General features: G+C 37.6%; 1 protein-coding gene and 1 long non-coding RNA gene across 8 annotated transcripts in view; one reads left to right on the forward strand and one right to left on the reverse strand.

Moving 5' to 3' along the window:
- LOC147580980 (uncharacterized) overlaps positions 1 to 18,120 on the forward strand; it is a 283,220-nt gene that overhangs the window by 237,414 nt on the left and 27,686 nt on the right. The window contains exon 2 of the long non-coding RNA XR_015251286.1: positions 5,096 to 5,183. This is a non-coding gene — a long non-coding RNA (uncharacterized LOC147580980). The remainder of the gene's footprint in view (positions 1 to 5,095; positions 5,184 to 18,120) is intronic.
- Positions 1 to 18,120, reverse strand: part of PKHD1 (PKHD1 ciliary IPT domain containing fibrocystin/polyductin) — a 494,091-nt gene that overhangs the window by 32,603 nt on the left and 443,368 nt on the right. For 6 of the 7 annotated variants that reach the window (XM_086707056.1, XM_086707061.1, XM_086707057.1 and 3 more), the window contains 3 exons: positions 12,119 to 12,226; positions 5,067 to 5,225; positions 19 to 141 (listed from right to left, as the gene is read on the reverse strand). In XM_086707056.1, coding sequence (XP_086563182.1) covers positions 19 to 141; positions 5,067 to 5,225; positions 12,119 to 12,226 — 390 coding nt within the window. The remainder of the gene's footprint in view (positions 1 to 18; positions 142 to 5,066; positions 5,226 to 12,118; positions 12,227 to 18,120) is intronic. The other variant, XM_086707058.1, reaches the window with a different exon arrangement.

Consider the following 18,120-nt stretch of genomic DNA (forward strand, 5'->3'; position numbering starts at 1 on the left):
CCCATTGTCCAAGCTTACCTTCTCCCATCATGGCGTCTTCCTTTTCAGTCTCTACATGTGATCCTTGACGTTTGGATGAGATGTGGATGTGATTCTTTTGACCATTGGTCTGGAATTCAGAAATATCTCCACTTTTTATTTCTAGAATAATGAAAAAAAAATGTGAATGTTTCTTGTTTTTTAGATAAAATGACATTTTTTTATTTGCAAACGTGCCCTAAGGGTTAAGGTGTTCCTCTTGTATGCCCTCACAAAATGATTGTGATATACACATGCAATAGAATTCACATGATATATTGAGAGCTTAAGGAATAATGAAATACAATCCCATATACTGACCAGCAACTTTAAGGTTGGTTCAGTAGCCATATACAGTAAAACTAGCCACCAAATAGGACTACTGAACATTTGAAATATGACTAGCTTAAATTAAGATGTGCTGTAAGTGCAAAATATACACCTGATTTTGAAAAACTGTAAAATACCTAATATTCTTATAGTTATTACATGTTGAAATAACTTTTGATAGATTAAGAGGATACTAGAAAATTACATCATGTGCCTCATATTTGTGGTTCATGTTCTATTTTTACTAGACAGAGCTGGTATGGAATGTTACAATACTCTTTTTACCTTTTATTTTGAAATAATGATAGATTCACAGGAAATATAAGGGACAGTTCATGCATCCTAAACCAGCCTTCTCCACTGTTAACAACCCAAATAACTATAATATGGTATCGAAACCAGGAAATTGACATGGGTACAATCCATAGAGCTCATGAAATTGTGTGTGCTTTTGACTGAAGACTTCTATTTCTTTTAATGTTTTATTTATTTTTGGAGAGAGAGAGAGACAGACGGAGAGAGAGAGAGCGACAGCGCATATGAGCATAAGAAGTGGAGGGGCAGAGAGAGAGGGAGACACAGAATCCAAAGCAGGCCCCAGGCTCTCAGCTGTCAGCACATAGCCCTGAGCGGGGCTTGAACACAGGAACCATGAGATCATGATCTGAGACAAAGTCACACGCTCAACTGACTGAGCCACCCAGGTACCTTGAAGAATCTACTTTTGACTGATGAGATGTTTATAGTCTATTCACTTATTTATTAACTACATTAATCAAAAATATATTTACATTGTTCATGCCAGGAACTATTCTAAGCAATAGAAAGACAATGAGTAATAAAGATCTGGTACCTGATCTTATAGAGCTTTTATTCTACTTTGGATAGCAGAGGATAAACACATAAATTTGTAATGTAATGTCAGATGCTGCCAGGCCACGGCATATGATCATTTTTTCTCAAGGAAAAGCACTTTTGTGATTGAGTTTAGCTCAAATAGCTTATTTTTTTTCATGTAACACCATTTTTAGACTAAAATAACTTGGAAGAACGAAAGACAGATTCTGGCTATTCATTCTGGGGTATCTGGCAGATTTTTAAGTGAATGAAGCGAGTCTGTAACTTGTATGAAACAATTGATAATATTTGTTGCCAGTGATAAAATTCAAGCTTTCATGGGAGATTTAGAATTTTTGACTTCTATCAACTACAAATTTTGCATATTTCTAATTCTTAAAGTTTAATATTAACAAATGCAGTTTTTAAAAAATTGCAGAATGCAATATATTAGCATTTGGAACATCTTTGTAACTCAGTGAAACAATATTTTCCAAATAGCTAACACATATTTCAAAATCATGCATGGATAAGTCTCCACTCAAAGTATATGATAGATTAATTTTCATGTAACGGACTGTAAGAGTACATTGTGATGTACCTTTAAGGAACCATCTCTTGGCCAGTTTGGGTGTACTATCAAATAGGATTATCTGCGATTATCTATGAAGGCTATTAAAATACTCTTCCCCTTCTACTATGTATCTTTGTGAGGCTGGATTTTCTTCATATACTTCAGTCAAAACAATGCATTGCAGCAAATATAATACAGAAGCTGTTAAGAGAATCCAGCTGACTTTTTTAAAAAAAAATTTTAATGGTTATATATTTTTGAGAGAGAGAGAGAGAGAGAGAGAGAGAGAGACAAGAGCATGAGGAGGGTGAGGGGCAGAGAGGGAGAGGGAGACACAGAATTACAAGCAGGCTCCAGGCTCTGAGCTGTCAGCTGAAAGCCTGACATGGGTCTCTAACCCATAAACCGTGAGATCATGACCTGAGCAGAAGTTGGATGCTTAACCCACGGAACCACACAGGTATCCAATGCTGACTTTTCTTAAGCAGACATTAAAGAGTTCTATAAAAGTGCCATTTTTGTCATTATCTATATTTGAAAACATCATTTAAAAAATGTTTTTTGTTTGTTTGTTTATTTATTTAAGAGAGAGAGGAAGAGAGGGAGAAAGACATAGAATCCCAAGCAGGCTCTGCACTGTTAGCACAGAGCCTGATATGGGGCTCGAACTCACGAATTGTGCGATCATGACCTGAACTGAAATCAAGAGTCAGATGCTTAACTGACTGAGCCACCCAGGTGCCCCCAAACATCATTTTTGAAATTAAAAAAAAAAAAAACTGTTAATTATGTTAACATATAATGCATGTATTATTATATATATATATTTTTTTAAATTAATGTTTATTCACTTTTTTTGAGAGAGAGAGAAAGAAAGAAAGAGCGAGCAAGCAGGGGAGGGGCAGAGAGAGAGGGAGACAGAACCAAAGCAGGCTCCAGGTTCTGAGCTGTCAGCAAAGAGCCCGACGTGGGGCTTGAACCCACGAACCGCGAGATCGTGACCTGAGCCAAAGTCGGACACTCAACTGACTGAGCCACCCAGGTGCCCCAGTTATTGCTATTTTAAACTAAATAAGTAAATTTTACATTTTCTCCTTTAATTTCTAATTTGGAAATATTAGTAGATGAACACACATTGACAAATCTCTTTGGAGTTTTCAACGTTTATTTTTTCAACGTTTATTTATTTTTGGGACAGAGAGAGACAGAGCATGAACGGGGGAGGGGCAGAGAGAGAGGGAGACACAGAATCGGAAACAGGCTCCAGGCTCTGAGCCATCAGCCCAGAGCCTGACGCGGGGCTCGAACTCCCGGACCGCGAGATCGTGACCTGGCTGAAGTCAGACGCTTAACCGACTGCGCCACCCAGGCGCCCCTGGAGTTTTCAATAATTACTGAAAGTGTAACAAGGTCCTGAGATCAAAATTTTATAATCTGTTGACATAGACTGTGCAGCTGAATCAGAGAATAGTGTCCCATGATGAAGATGGGGAATGATACTTTTTATGCTAAAGTAATGGATGTTATAAGGAAGATATAAAGAAAATAAAAAGCAGAAAATGCAAATTACTCATATGGAACTGATTACGTGCATTTCACCCCCCACACCCATTGCTAATTACTGTACATTTTTTTTCATAAAGTTCCTCATGATCTCTTTACATTTTTGTAAAGAAAGTTAGGAGTCTGCATCCAGTCAGGAAAATGTGGGAATTTAATATAGCAAAAAGTGTCCACAGATAGTTGAAAAAGCAAAAAAGAGGATACTGAGGTAATGACATGTTAGTAATGGTAGGAAAATCTTCCTCGATAGCTGAGGAACAAAAGGGAAGAGATGGGGTGAGCAAAGCAGAGCTTAGTGGGAGGTCCCAGCATAGCTGGTGGGCTTAGCGCTCTCTCTCTCTCTCTCTCTCCCTCTCTCTCTCTACACACACACACACACACACACACACACACACACACACACACACACTCCGTTAGATTTTAAAGCAAAGACCACAACTTGCATTCAACAAATCATAGTGGACAGGATGAAATCCCATTCTTCTTGAGAAAAACAAGGTGTCCTTGAGTTTCCTTGCAGTTTGTCCAGCCCCACCACGACAGGGAGAGATATCAGGCTGATGCTTGGTTCAAAATAAAGAGGGCATCTCCTGGAACCTCCCTCCCTGGCATCTCTCAGGAAATCCAAGCATTGTGAACCTTCTAGTAGTGGCACCAGACTTCGTTCTCTTTCCTTGCTTTATTTTGACTTTCTCTGTTTGCTTCACCTCTTTTGTACTCACTCTTGCCTATCACTTTGGTTTCCTACCATCTCCTAATATCACAAATGTTTCGTCCACTCATCTGATGGGGTGGAGAAAGGGATCCAGTACCCGGTCTGCACCTGTATCTCTCATCCTCTAACAGCAGAGTAGAAAGAAAGAAGCCTCGGGGCGCCTGGGTGGCTCAGTTGGTTAAGCGGACGACTTCGGCTCAGGTCAATCTCACGGTCTGTGAGTTCAAGCCCCGCGTCGGGCTCTGTGCTGACCGCTCAGAGCCTGGAGCCTGTTTCAGATTCTGTGTCTCCCTCTCTCTCTGACCCTCCCCCGTTCATGCTCTGTCTCTCTCTTTCTCAAAAATAAGCGTTAAAAAAAAAAAAAAGAAGAAAGAAAGAAGCCTCTTTCACAGAACTTGTTTCCTTCAGTGATTCTCCATGTATCCAGCCTACACAAAAAAGATCTGCTTCTGGAAAAATGTCCAAGAACATGATTTCCACACTACTAGAGAGGAAAAAAAAAACCCACCAAGCATTCTCTTCCCTCTTTTGAATGAGAAGAGAGCATTCCCAGCTGAGTCTTGAACTTACTTTTTGGAAGATTACCTGGGCAGGGGAACATAGTGTTTGAAAGAGAGTGGGGTATGGAGCCACACTGGCTGGCTGTTTCCTGATTGTGTGACCTTGGGCAAGTTAGTTAGCTGTTTTGTACCTCATGGTCCATCTCCATAACACGGATATAGTATTTAGCACCTACTTCATAAGGATGTTGTAAAGATTAAATAAATTCATGTGTATAAAGTACTTAGAACCTGGCCCATGGTGAATATTCAATAAGCATGAGCTTCCATTATTACTGCTATTATTATTTAAGATTAGGCAATCTTTGACTCTACTGTATGAACTGAATAATTTGGTTCCATGTGGTATACTGTGTTGCAGTTTCATAAAAATTTCTCTTTGGGGAAAGTAAAAGAAATGTTAATAGAGTATACATGATGATATTTCCACCTCCCCTGATATTTTCATACTGAAAAACTATCTACATACTTCTGCTTTTGCTTTTCTTAAACCAACAGCACACCAGACAGCATAGAGCCAGCCATGAGGCCACTGAGCACAGGGAAACAGCCAAGATGATGGTTGACTTCTCTGACATGGTTGCAGGTGAGACAACGAATGACTTTGATCGAGCTGTAAAATTGGCCCCTGTTAAAAAAAAATCCCAATGATAACATATTAATAAGATGTAAGATGCTGATAGGATAAAAATATTGTGGAAGAGATATGTTTATAATACCTGCCACTTAGTAGGTCCAATAAATATTTGTTGAATTAAATAATTAAATGAACCAATAATAAATCCAAGATCCGCATATCTGAAGAACTACAAGAATCCAATTGCAACAATAACATACAATTGTTCTTTCCAATTCTCTCCATTGCTGAGGGGACATTCTTCCAATTCTCCCCTTTTATTCTCAGACTTACCTTTTCCCCCAATGCAAAATTTCAATTTCACTCTTATGTTCCACTAATTAGAACAGAAATGCTCTCAGCTCTAGAATGTGTGAAATCACTTGCTCTGACATATGTATCCTATTTAAAAAATGGCATGTAACACATCAAAACAGAGCAATGGGGATTCCTACCATGGAGCCAAGAGAATTTCTAATGTCCATGAGAATTTTGTTATCTGGAAAAGTGGGAGGAGGGTAGTGGCAAATAGATAGAGCCACTTTAGTTATGAAGCTGGGGGAAAATGGGCAACTTCCTTTAGAGACAGCATTTTCCTAAGAATTCATCTCAAATCCTTTAATAGACTGAAAAATTTGGTTCTCAGTCCATTATTATTTTTGAAATAATTTTGAAATAAAGCTTTAAAAATTCTAAGAAATTAAAAGCTGGGGCGCCTGAGTGGCTCAATCAGTTAAGCGTCTGACTCTTGGTTTCAGCTCAGGTCATGATCACATGGTTCATGGGTTTGAGCCACACATTGAGCTCTACATTGACAGTGCATGGCCTGCTTGGGATTCTCTCTCTGTCTCGTCCCTACAAGTGCATGTGTGTGCTTTCTCTCAAAATAAATAAATAAGTTTAAAAATAAATAAAAGCTTGCTTATACACAAAAAAATTTGTACATAAATGTTTATAGTATCTCTATTCATAATCACCCAAACCAAGAAACAACCCCAGTGTTTTCAACACAGAAATGAATAAACCAACTATGGTTTATCCAGACATTGAAATACTACTTAGCCATAAAAGGGGAAAAATAATAAGGAACAAAAATAGGAAAGGAGGGAGTGAGAGAGGAAGTAATAAAGCCAGGCAGGCAGGCAAAGGAAAGAAAGAAACAGAAAAAGAAAAGAAAAAAGGAGGGAGGGAAAGAAATTAAAGAAAGAAAACAGAAAGAAAGAAAGAAAGAAAGAAAGAAAGAAAGAAAGAAAGAGAAAGAAAGAAAGAAAGAAGAAAGAAAGAAAGAAAGAAAGAAAGAAAGAAAGAAAGAAAGAAAAAGAAAAGAAAGAAAAAAGGGAATAAAGAAAGAAGGGAAGAAAGAAAGAGAAGGGAAGAAAGAGAAAGGAAGAAGGAAGGAAGAGGGAGAGAGTGGGAGGGAGAAAGAGAGGGAGGGAAGGAGAGGAAGGAAGGGAAGGGGAAGGGAGGGAGTAAGAAAGAAAAAGGAGAGGATGTAGGGAGGGAGGGGGAGGGAGAGAAAGAAAGAGAAAAAGAGGGAAGAGGAAAAAAAGGAAAGGAAAGAAAAGGGAGGAAGGAAGGAAGATAGAGTGGGAGAGAGAAAGAGGGAGGGAGGGAGGGAGAGGAAGGGAGGAAGGAAGGAAGGAAGGAAGGAAGGAAGGAAGGAAGGAAGGAAGGAAGGAAGGACAAAGAGAAAGACTATTAATAAAAAAGTAACAACAGGTATGAACATCAAAGGCATTATACTGAGTGAGAGAAGTGTATCTTCAGAGGGTACATACTTTGATTCCATTTATAGGACATTGTAGAAAAGACCAAATGATAGAGATAACTAACAGATAAGTAGTTGTTAGAGATTAGTGGTAGTGGAAAGGAGAATGTGAGGACTGAGGAATAAAATAAGGGAGGTTATTTGGAAATGTTCTTTTTTTAAATATTTATTTATTTTTGAGAGAGAGAGAGAATGAGTGAGCTTGCACCAGTTGGGAGAGGCAGAGAGAGAGGGAGAGAGAGAATCCCAAGCAGGCTCAGTGCTGTCAGCACAGAGTCTGATGCAGGACTCAATCTCACCAACACGAGATCACAACCTGAGTCTAGATCAAGAGTTGATCACTTAACTGAGCCAGCCAGGTGCCCCATTTTTTGGAAATGTTCTATATCCTGATTGTGGTGGTGATTACATGAATCTATTAATGCATTTGAATTGATAAAAACATATAGAAATACTGTATGTTATTTAAATAGAATAATTTTTAATTTTGCCTATAATTTTGAGGGTGATAGATATGTTCATTATCTTAATTGTGGTGATGTTTTTGTGGGAATATTATAGTCATCAAAATTTATGAAACTGTATGTTTCAAATATGTATGGTTTCTCATATGCCAATTACACCTCAATATAAAAATGAAAAGTTAAAAAAAAAAAGCTTGCCTATGGACATGAGTTAGTGCTAACCAATGATTTTTAAGTAGCACATTTAAAACAAACCAACCAATACCAAACTTCTGCTTTTATCTAAATAGCACAGGAAAAAAACAGAGTTTTTATTTTCATACTCTAGGAAACATTGTGTTTTTCTTTGTTGTGCTTTCCTTGGGCTGAATCTGATAATTTGATTGAAAGTCACAGTCAGGTTTTCAGTCTCTTGACTCCTGGCTGACTCAGTCCCAAAGCTACCATAACCAAATTAGCTAGAAATGGTTCTCCTGTGTGTACATCTTATACTTGAGACATACTTGGCTTGTTTGTTATTAATTAGTTGCTTTTTATGAGCATCTGAATAAGATAAATCTAGGCCAGAGACAGGGGAATAGATTTTACTGGGGATTTGCACAAGTAAAACAAAATTCCTCATTCTTTTATCCATTTTCCAATGATTGCTCAGTAATTGTTTACTTTGCTAAGTGGATAAGTGTTCTCATTCTGAAGATATTTACGCTAGTAAATAAAATGAGATGTATGTACAAACACTTGTTATACAAGTCAGAATGTGACACATGCCAACAGAATAAGGCCAATCAATTACTCTGGAGGGGGATATTTTCCATCAATGTGGTCATGGAAAGCATCTCAACAGAGAGAGTATCTAAGTGAGTCTTTGAAGGCTGAACAAATAAACGCATAAAGGAGAAAAAAGAAAATTGTTTAGGAAATTAGTGTTGAAAAACACTGGGAATTAATGCTGGGAAGCATTTGAGATAAATTTTGGTAGGCAGTAAATGTCAGCTGTAAGGCCCTTGACTATATTTTGAAGGCAGTGAGGTGTCACAGAAGAAAAAACTCTGAGCTGAGAAGTGACATGAACCAAGTGGGATATAGAAGATCAGGACATGGTAGTGTTTAGAAAACAAAGAATGGAAGAGGGGCTGAAGTCAGTGATGCTAGCTATAAGCCCAGAGAAATACCTGGGTCTAAGGGTAGAGCCCACCAGTAGCTGAACATTGCAAAAGTGTAATCTTAGATGTAATCTCAATGTCTTCACTTACTCATAAACAAATAGTTGTGCCTATGATGTGCCAAGTTTTTCTACTCTCTGAACATATAGTACTGAACTAAGCAGAATTCCTGTCCTTTCTGGAATGTCATTTCTCATAGGGGACAGAGCACATGGGCAGTGGATGAACAAGCAAATACACTGATACCCTGATGCCAGGTGGCAGTAAGTGCTGTAAAGGATACCAGAGAGAGGCTGGCAGAGAGAGAAAGACCAGAGATGGACAGGGTTGGGAATGGTGGTGGCATAGACTGAGTGATGCAGAAAAAGCCTCTCAGAGAAAGTGACCTTTGGAAGAAACCTGAGTGGAATGATGCATGAGCCCTGTGCATTTCAGGAGAGAGAGTATTCCAGGCATGGAAATAGCAACTACAAGCCGAGATTCTCTGGATTTGGTGGCAAGGGGCATCCTTAGGTCCCTAGGTCCCTAGTCCCCGAGGACCCCCTAAGAACTCCCTGGCTCCAAGGAATGCTCAGAGAAAGCACAGCTAGACCACGGTAGTATTAATGAATGGGGAAGGGCAGGGTGGGAAGTCAGTGGGATAAACACGTAAACCCTTCACTCTTGGCAGTGTCTCAGGACGTTCAGATATGAACAAATGAGCTGGATGAGTCAACATATTAGACAGATGTGTGAGGATCCTATAACACATTTGGTCAGACCTAGTTAGTTTCTCAGTTCCTCCATTTCTATAGTTCTACAATAGGAGTAATGATTTACTCTTCTAAAATACTTGTTTTCTATCTTCCATCTGTTCTCTTCTAATGTAAACTTTGTAAAACTCATTCTGACAGACCCTCACCTCAGTCTTGGTTTTGAGAATTATGAAGAATAATTTAAGGAGAAATACTAAAGAAAAACTTCTCAAGATAATTCCTCAGCCTCTTTTACAAGTTACAGTGAAACCTAAAATAAAGTAGCCATCTAGTAAATGGGAACACTACAGACGGCTCAAAATCACAAGTGTTACTGAGATCCACCATGTTTTACATTTGGCTTTCTAACTTACTCCTTAAAATAATCTTGATGAAATATTTAGTTAGTCTTGGAAATTTAAGGACAGAGGAAATGTAAGGACAAAGGACCTTCAAATAATCGGACAAATCTGGGATAAATTATCCAGCTCTGCACGTTACTCTTTAAAAGACATACTTGGGGATTCCATGGTCAAGAACACTGAACATGTATTGCCACAAAACTGTACTTCTATAAGGACACTTTCATAGGTACTTAAAGGATATCTTCCCTGCAAAATTAATATTAAGAATAATATACTTGACCTTAGAAGGTATTCCCTTTGTGCAGAAAAACTATCTAAGACTTAGAATTCAGGTAAAAAAGTGATTACAGATCTTATCAATGTCATACCGGAGCATTTTCAAACAGGCCCATTCAAGGTTTATCAAATTCTATAGAACATAGGGTTTTTTAAAAAAAATATTTAATATTAATTAGGCCCAGTCTTGTTAACTTGTAGAAGATTGGTAAGCTGTAAACGATTTTTGTCCCAGTAAAGATGCAAATGATATCTGTAGACACGTAACCACAGAGGTTACAGCTTTATTGTTCTGTATCCAGTGTAGTATACTTATCTCAGCTGGCTGGCTATGTGATCGATATCCTTCAAATGTTCTTTTTTTAATGCTTTTTATTATGGTATTCTCAAATGCTCTTGAAACCAGGTTGCCATCTTCCTGGTACTCTCACTAGTGAGTTAAGGAACTTCTTGACAAATGCTGATTCACAAAAGCCACATTTTCACTTTTTGAAAAATATACTGTGACAGTTTTAATCGAAGTTTCATGAGGGAGAACTAATATGTGGCCTTAATTAAGCATTCATGATTGGTCTTCAGGATATCTCACATCAAAATATGGGATTTCCTGACCATCTCCACTAACTAACTGGTTTAAATCCAGCAATGTTGTTCAAATGTATTATCGCACTGTGCATTAACTGCTTTCCACAGTTGCATAGCTTTATTTTTTAATTTTTTTTTATTTTTGAGAGAGAGAGAGAGAGAGAGAGAGAGAGAAGCGAGTGAGCATGAGCAAGGGAGGGGCAGAGAGAGAGGGAGACACAGAATCTGAAGCAGGTTCCAGGCTCTAAGCTGTCAGCACAGAGTCCGACCGATGTGGGGCTTGAACCCAAGAACTGTGAGATTATGACTGAGCCACCCAGCCTTCCCCCAGTTGCATGGCTTTAGTATCAGACTAATTTTCCTGACCCAAATTAATAATTGATTATAAATATGTATTTGTTTAGTTCAGATATGGTGTTAGCATTTTTAGAATTCTTTTTGATACTCTCTTAGGTAAGAAATTTTTTCTGGTAAATATGCCATAATAAATAGAAGAGTTAAATCTTCTTTTCAGTGGATTATTCTGTCTCTGTTAGAGCTCCATATTTTAAAAAGAGGATGTCAAAATCTACACTCTCAAAAAAAGAAAGAAAGAGAGAAAGAAATCCATTCTCACTACTCATTCTCTGTAGGAGGAAACTTGGCTTTTCCCTTCATGGAAATGCGAAGGAGTGGTTTGCATAGACTCATTTGAAGTTTAATTAATATGTTACCTACTTCAAACTTACTAAGTATTATCCTCTAATAAAGCAAAAATTGTCAAGAACACTTCAGAAGGGAGAAGATTTCTTTTTAAGGTTTTGTCAAGAAGAGGCATATAAGCAATTTACACACACCTGATACCTGTACTTCTAAAGTACCAGTATTTTGGAGGGCCTGGGTGGCTCAGTCCATTAAGCATCTTACTCTTGATTTTGGCTCAGGTTATAATCTCAAAGCGTTCGTGAGTTTGAACCCCGCATTAGGCTCTGTGACTACAGTGCAAAGCCTGCTTGAGACTCTCTCTCTCCTTCTCTCTCTGGCCCTCCCCTGCTCTCTCTCTCTCTCTCTCTCTCTCTCTCTCTCTCTCAAAAAATAAATAAACTTAAAAAAGGTTTTACAAAAGTACCAGGATTTTAAATAGGTATGGTTGTCATTAATGGAATTGGGGGGATGCAGTGGATGAGGAGGGCAGAACTAAAAGATAAAATTTCATAATACTTAATATCCCATGACTCTCTTTCTTATCAATTAAAATTTTCTAATTAATACCCAGCTACATGCCATCACATGTCATAGAAATAATAATAAAAAAAGCCCACCCATTCAAAGTGAATTTTCACAACTAGAAGAAAATGTATACTTGGATTCTTCTTCAACAGAATTCTCCTGAGGCTTAATTTCTACATGTGTTCTTGCTTCTCACACCTTAATGATATAACCAAGTGATTTTTTTTTCTCTAAACTGTGATGACTTCTTATTCATGATAGGAGCTATTCCCATTATAAAGGAGAAGGGGCTATTTTTTAAAAAAGAAACAGACAGTAAAAACACACTGTGCTGATATTACCTGGAGGGGAAGTGACAGTAAAAATAAAGTGCCAATTTGACCCAGAGATCAAAACTGCCAAGTTGGAGAAGCTCACATAACCATCTTGACTTTCTGCCTGAGTACACCCTACAAACACAGGAACAAAAAGTAAATGTTAGTTACTTATCAAGAGCAGTTTCTTCAAGTCTTCTCTATAAAGAGGCATTTGGACAATAATGGAGAAAAAAAGATTTAATTAAAGAGATAAATCCATCAGGCTTTTCTTAGATAAGTCTTCAAACAAAATAATCCATGGGGCACCTGGGTGGCTCAGTCGGCTGAATGTCTGACTTAGGCTCAGGTCATTTCACAGTCTGTGAGTTTGAGCCCCACGTCGGGCTCTGTGCTGACAGCTCAGAGTCTGGAGCCTGCTTCTGATTCTGGGTCTCCTTCTCTCTCTGCCCGTCCCCTATTCATGCCCTCTGTCTCTCTCTCTCTCAAAAATAAACATTAAAAAAAAAAAAAGAACCTAATAATTCAAGATAGAGTAATAACAGTAATTTACAGTTTACTATGCCAGACTGTGCTTTATATACATCATTTTAAATAAACTGCTAACAACCCTATAAAATATGTTATTATTATCTAGGAAATAGATAATCTTATAAAAGGTGACATTACTTGGAACTGGGGTTATAGTCCCAAATCTGCCTGATTTTAGGGTTTGCATTCTTAACCACTACTATACATTAACTATTATACCAATGAATGTATGTCAAGAAAGAAAGTCTATTATCATCCACGTGGTCAGTTTGTAGGCTCTGCCTCTCTTCTATTCAAGGGATCTGTAGTTTATGTGATGGCAGAGTTAGGTCAATAGAGTAGGACCACAGAAATGCATCAAATCATGACTAATAAAGGCTATCCTGATTTAACAACTTGGATCGTCTGGGCTATGGTTTCCATGAATAAAATGCAAAAAAAGAAAGTTTACATCTTCTGACAATAGGCCATCCATTTATAAAGTGAAAGAAGGCAACTTAACTCAGGATCACATTCACAGTGCCATTAATTAGTCTTCTGACTCCACCACCCTCAAATTACTTTGCTAATTAACAGCTGCTACAGTTCACTCTGGAAATGTCACTATGATTGATATGACGGACAATGAGTTAGCAGAGTGGTCTTAAAGTTTATAAATTGGTTTGAGATCTTTAAGGCTGAAAGGTATCATAAAGATATAATATGCTTAGTGTTACATTTTTCAATTCAATTGCTTAATTCTTTTTGTGGAAACATTGTCTTTCCTCATCAATTTTGCAGAGCTAACTAAAACTTCTTTTTTCAAAAACATCTTTTCCTTCATCTCTTCAGCATCCCAAAATAAATAAAATGCCCAGAAAAAATGGAAATAAATAAGCCAAGCCTCAAATAAATGATAGGCGCCCAAGATAAATGCAGTTTATACTCTTTAAAACCTATATGCATCAAAATTATGGTCAATAAACTCTTGCAAACAATGAACTGCAGAGTACAGATGTTCAACATGAAATCGTTTGCTGCAGTTTTTCCTTTGACAAACGTCCTTATTGTTCCCATCTTTGGAGGAATACAAAGCAGCATTTAATCGAAATGTGTCCGTCGAGCACAGTGAGTCTGCCTCGTAGAACAGCCGCCAAACTGCCTAATGGTAAGTGTTTTAGCTCCAAATGGGTTTGCTTTTGTGTTAAATACCAGCTTGCCTCAGAGATCTCCACAAAGATTCCCATATATATCTATGATATTCTCAGATTTGAAGCATATGTGCCCAAAAGCTGAGGCAGTTGCTGCCAAGTACAGTACATTACTCCAGGGTTCATCATATCACTGGAATGGTAATTGTGAAATATACAAATGCCATCGACAGACTCCCTGATCAAGCTGGTATAAGCAATGTACTGGCTGAGGGAACTTGGGATGAGATGGGGTGCTAGGCTTGAAGCAAGATTGAAATTCACTACATGGCTTACCAGGGAGTGTTACCTGAATATGTTTCTGCAGGGCATATGGTTTCCAAAATCCCTTTCAGCCCCAATTCTCCCCCATGTCTATCCCTCTCACCCTGATAACACTAGCAAACTGTTACATCATTAATGTTGAGACTTTATTTTTTGTAAAAATATTAAGAACATATTTTTTCTACAACCAAGATCTATAATTAAATATGAAAGGTTTATAGGACCCATAAATAATTATCTCAAGTATATAAATTCCCTTTTTTTGTTAATAGATTACAACTTCTTTTTATAGAGGAGGACCCACTGAGACAAAAGAACATAAAGTTAAATTATAGAATAAAAGATTTAGACTAGACATATAGGTCTGGTTCTGTTGTTATTATTTTGTGTTTCTCCAGGAAATACTTAGAATAAGTCAGGTAATCCATCCCAAGTGATTTTGGTTCCACTCTTTCTGAAGTTAAAGAGAAGTATTTCATGATGGCTTCAAGAAATACTTTCACTCGTATGAAAAAGGGTGTTTTGGTGATGTGGGCATTCTAAAACCACGAAACTTCACAAGATTTTTTCCGTACATCATGACATACACAAAAACGTGTGCATAGAAACAACTTCAGCTCATTCCTCATACTTCGTCAGTGGATCTTCCAAGGAGGACAATGATGACAATACTAATCCAGGTGACTCAGCTACCTTGAGCATGACATTGTTAACTGAATAAAATAGCAATTTCATTCATTTTGCGTGGTCATAATACGATTCTAAGTTATTCATTGAGGACATCTTTGGGATAACTGAAAGAAAACTAATAAAGAATTAGGGGAGGGTGTCAGGAGTGGGGCAAAATAAAGCATGGGGTATGAGTAAGGTATGGTATAGAATAAGGTATGGAGGATGGGTAAAAGGGAGTATGAGTAAGGTGGTGGGTATAGGTAATATATGAAGAATGGTGAGTTATGGAGTATAAGTAAAGTACAGAATATGAGTAAACTACAAAGGTTGAGTAAAGGTATGAAATATGAGTAAGGTAAGGAATAGAGGTAACTGAGCTGTACATATAAAAATGGTTATGACAACAAGTTTATGTTATATATATTTTACCACAATATGAAAAAGGAATATGGGCAAGATACAAACTATGACTAAGGATATGTAATATGGGTAAGGCATGGAATATAAATAAGGTACTGGATATGGGTAAATTATAGAGTATAGATATGGTATTGCTATGGACTGAAAATTTTTGTGCCTCCAAAATTCAAATGTAGAAACTTAATCTCCAGTGTGTTGGTATTAAGAGGTGGGGCCTTTTGGGAGTGATTATTACTAGAGCCTTCATAAAAAAAAAAAAAATCCAGAAAGTTCTTTTGCCCCTATTGCTATGTGAGGACACAGTGAGAAGATGGCCATCTATGAATCAGGAAGCAGGCCTTCACCAGACACCAAATTTGCCAGCACCTTGATCTTGGACTTCCCAGCTTCAGAACTATGATAAATAAATTTCTTTGTTTATAAGCCACCTTGTCCATGGTGTTCTGTTATAGCAGCCTGAAAGGACAAAGACAGGTATGGAGTGTGTGTAAGGTTTGGAGTGTGGATAAGATATGGAATATGGGCAATATATGGAGTAGAGAATAGGGGTAGATGAGTTTCAGTATCCAGGTGAGGGTAATTGATGTACACATTAGAACATGAAAAAAGCTAAAAATTGATTTTTTTGACACTGTTGTCTTAAGATCAGAAGGTAAGTGAATTACTGTTATATCTTATGAATTTCACACCAAAATGCCAGCAACAGCTAAAAGGCATTGAAGAATGGACCGAATGACATCACCAAAACAGGCAGTTTAAAACTACCTAATAGGGCACCTGGGTGGTTCAGTCAGTTAAGCGTCCAACTGCAGCTCAGGTCATGATCTCAACATTCATGAGTTCACGCATCAGGCTCTGTGCTGACAGCTCAGAGCCTGAAGCCTGCTTCAGATTCTATGTCTCCCACTCTCTCTGCTCCTCCCACACTCACACCCTGTCTCTCTCTCTCAAAAATAAACATAAAATAATAAAAATTAAAAAGAAATAAAACTACCTCATAATGCAATTTTGAATGTTTAATTTTCACATTGGCCAACCTTGGATAGCTTTGCTTAATTATCTTACTTTCTTAATGATGTGGCTTGACTTTGCAAATTTGTGCAGGGAACATTTTGAGATGTCCTTTTTCCTGTGATTTTAAACCTAAGGAGTTTCAGAGTTAACTGTGTTAGTAAAGAAATAACCAAGAAGAGCAAAAATATGAGTCAACAATATGGGTGTTACTTTCACCAAAAGTGAGTAAAATATGCATTGCTGTAAGTGGAAGAATAGAAAATATAGAGTCTATGAGATGAGTCTCACAAAATAAGCAGCATTGCCTGGGCCTTTAAACTGCATTGTTCATGGGGCGCCTGGGTGGCTCAGTCGGTTAATCGTCTGACTTCAGCTCAGGTCATGATCTCACGGTCCGTGAGTTGGAGCCCCGCGTCAGGCTCTGTGCTGCCAGCTCAGAGCCTGGAGCCTGCTTCAGATTCTGTGTCTCCCTCTCTCTCTGCCCCTCCCCTGCTCATGCTCTGTCTCTCTCTGTTTCAAAGATAAATAAAAACATTAAAATATTTTTTTCTAAATAAAATAAAATTGCATTGTTCAGGGGTGCCTGGGTGGCTTAGTTGGTTAAGCATCTGACTTTGGCTCAAGTCATGATCTTATGGTTTGTGGGTTTGAGCCCTGCATCGGCTCTGGGCTGGTAGCTTGGAGCTTGGAGCCTGGAGCCTGCTAGACAGATTCTGTGTGTGTCTCTCTCTGCTCCTTCCCTGCTTGTGCATGCTCTATCTCTCAAAAATAAATAAACATTTAAAAAATAATAAAAAATAGATTTTTTTTAAATAAAATAAAATTAGACTGTACAAAGAAAAAGTGGATAGGGTGCTCAGGAGAGTAACAAGACTATGGAAATTTGAGAAAATTACACAGAACAGGCTGAAAAGATTTAGTTTCTTAATAAGTAGACAAAGTAGGGAATTCTTAGGCCAGAATAGTTGAAAGCCAACTTGAAAAGAAATAGCAGGCAAATTTATAGCTCTAATAAGACAAGAACGGAATGAGACAAGCCTGAAACAGTAAGAGTTTTGTAGCTATGGAATATCTACTCATGAACTGTCAATTACCTCCTTAAGAAAATTTTCAGAGGGGACTAGTTCTATTTTCTGGAATTACTGTGTAACTTTGCAGGAAAACAAAATGTATAAGCTAAAAAAAACAGTGATGTAAAAAATATCTGGGATTAATTCATGAAAAATTATGTTGAATGATAGGTCATTAAGTTGGAAACTTTATTATTTTATAGGTTTCCTTTTTTTAAAAAAAATTTTTTAATATTTTTAAATTAGATAAAATTTAGAGATAAATTAGATAAAAATTAGAGAGAGACAGAGCATGAGCAGGGGAGGGGCAGAGAGAGAGGGAGACACAGAATCTGAAGCAGGCTCCAGGCTCTGAGCTGTCAACACAGAGCCCGACACGGGGCTCGAACTCACAGATTGTGAGATCATGACCTGAGCTGAAGTTGGACACTTCACCAACTGAGCCACCCAGGCACCCCATACATTTCCTTTTTTAAGGACAAGTAAGAATGAAAGGGGAAGCAGGTGTTCCATACCAGATGATAGTAACAGTTTAGGCCAAAAAAATAAATGTAATTAGCAGGAGAGGCAAGATTTAGTATTTCTATGATGGACTTTTCCCCATACATTTTAGTATTTTATTAATTTTTTTTTTTTTTTTTTTTTTTTTACAGAATCCATGTGAAAGAGCTTAGGCTCATTAGCCAGGTTAGAGCAAGAAATAATCATAAACTCATGGCTTATTCTTGGAAGGCAGCAATTTTATAGATAAGCTGATATTTTGAACTGGTGAATAAGTCATTTACAAGTTTGTAAAAAGCATTAAAGGCAACCCAAAAACAATAGAAATGTCCTAACCAATTCATGAAGTATATAAGGAATCTGATAA

This window comes from Puma concolor, chromosome B2, assembly GCF_028749965.1.
Source record: "Puma concolor isolate L17-30 chromosome B2, mPumCon1.1.hap2, whole genome shotgun sequence".
Classification (NCBI taxonomy): domain Eukaryota; kingdom Metazoa; phylum Chordata; class Mammalia; order Carnivora; family Felidae; genus Puma; species Puma concolor.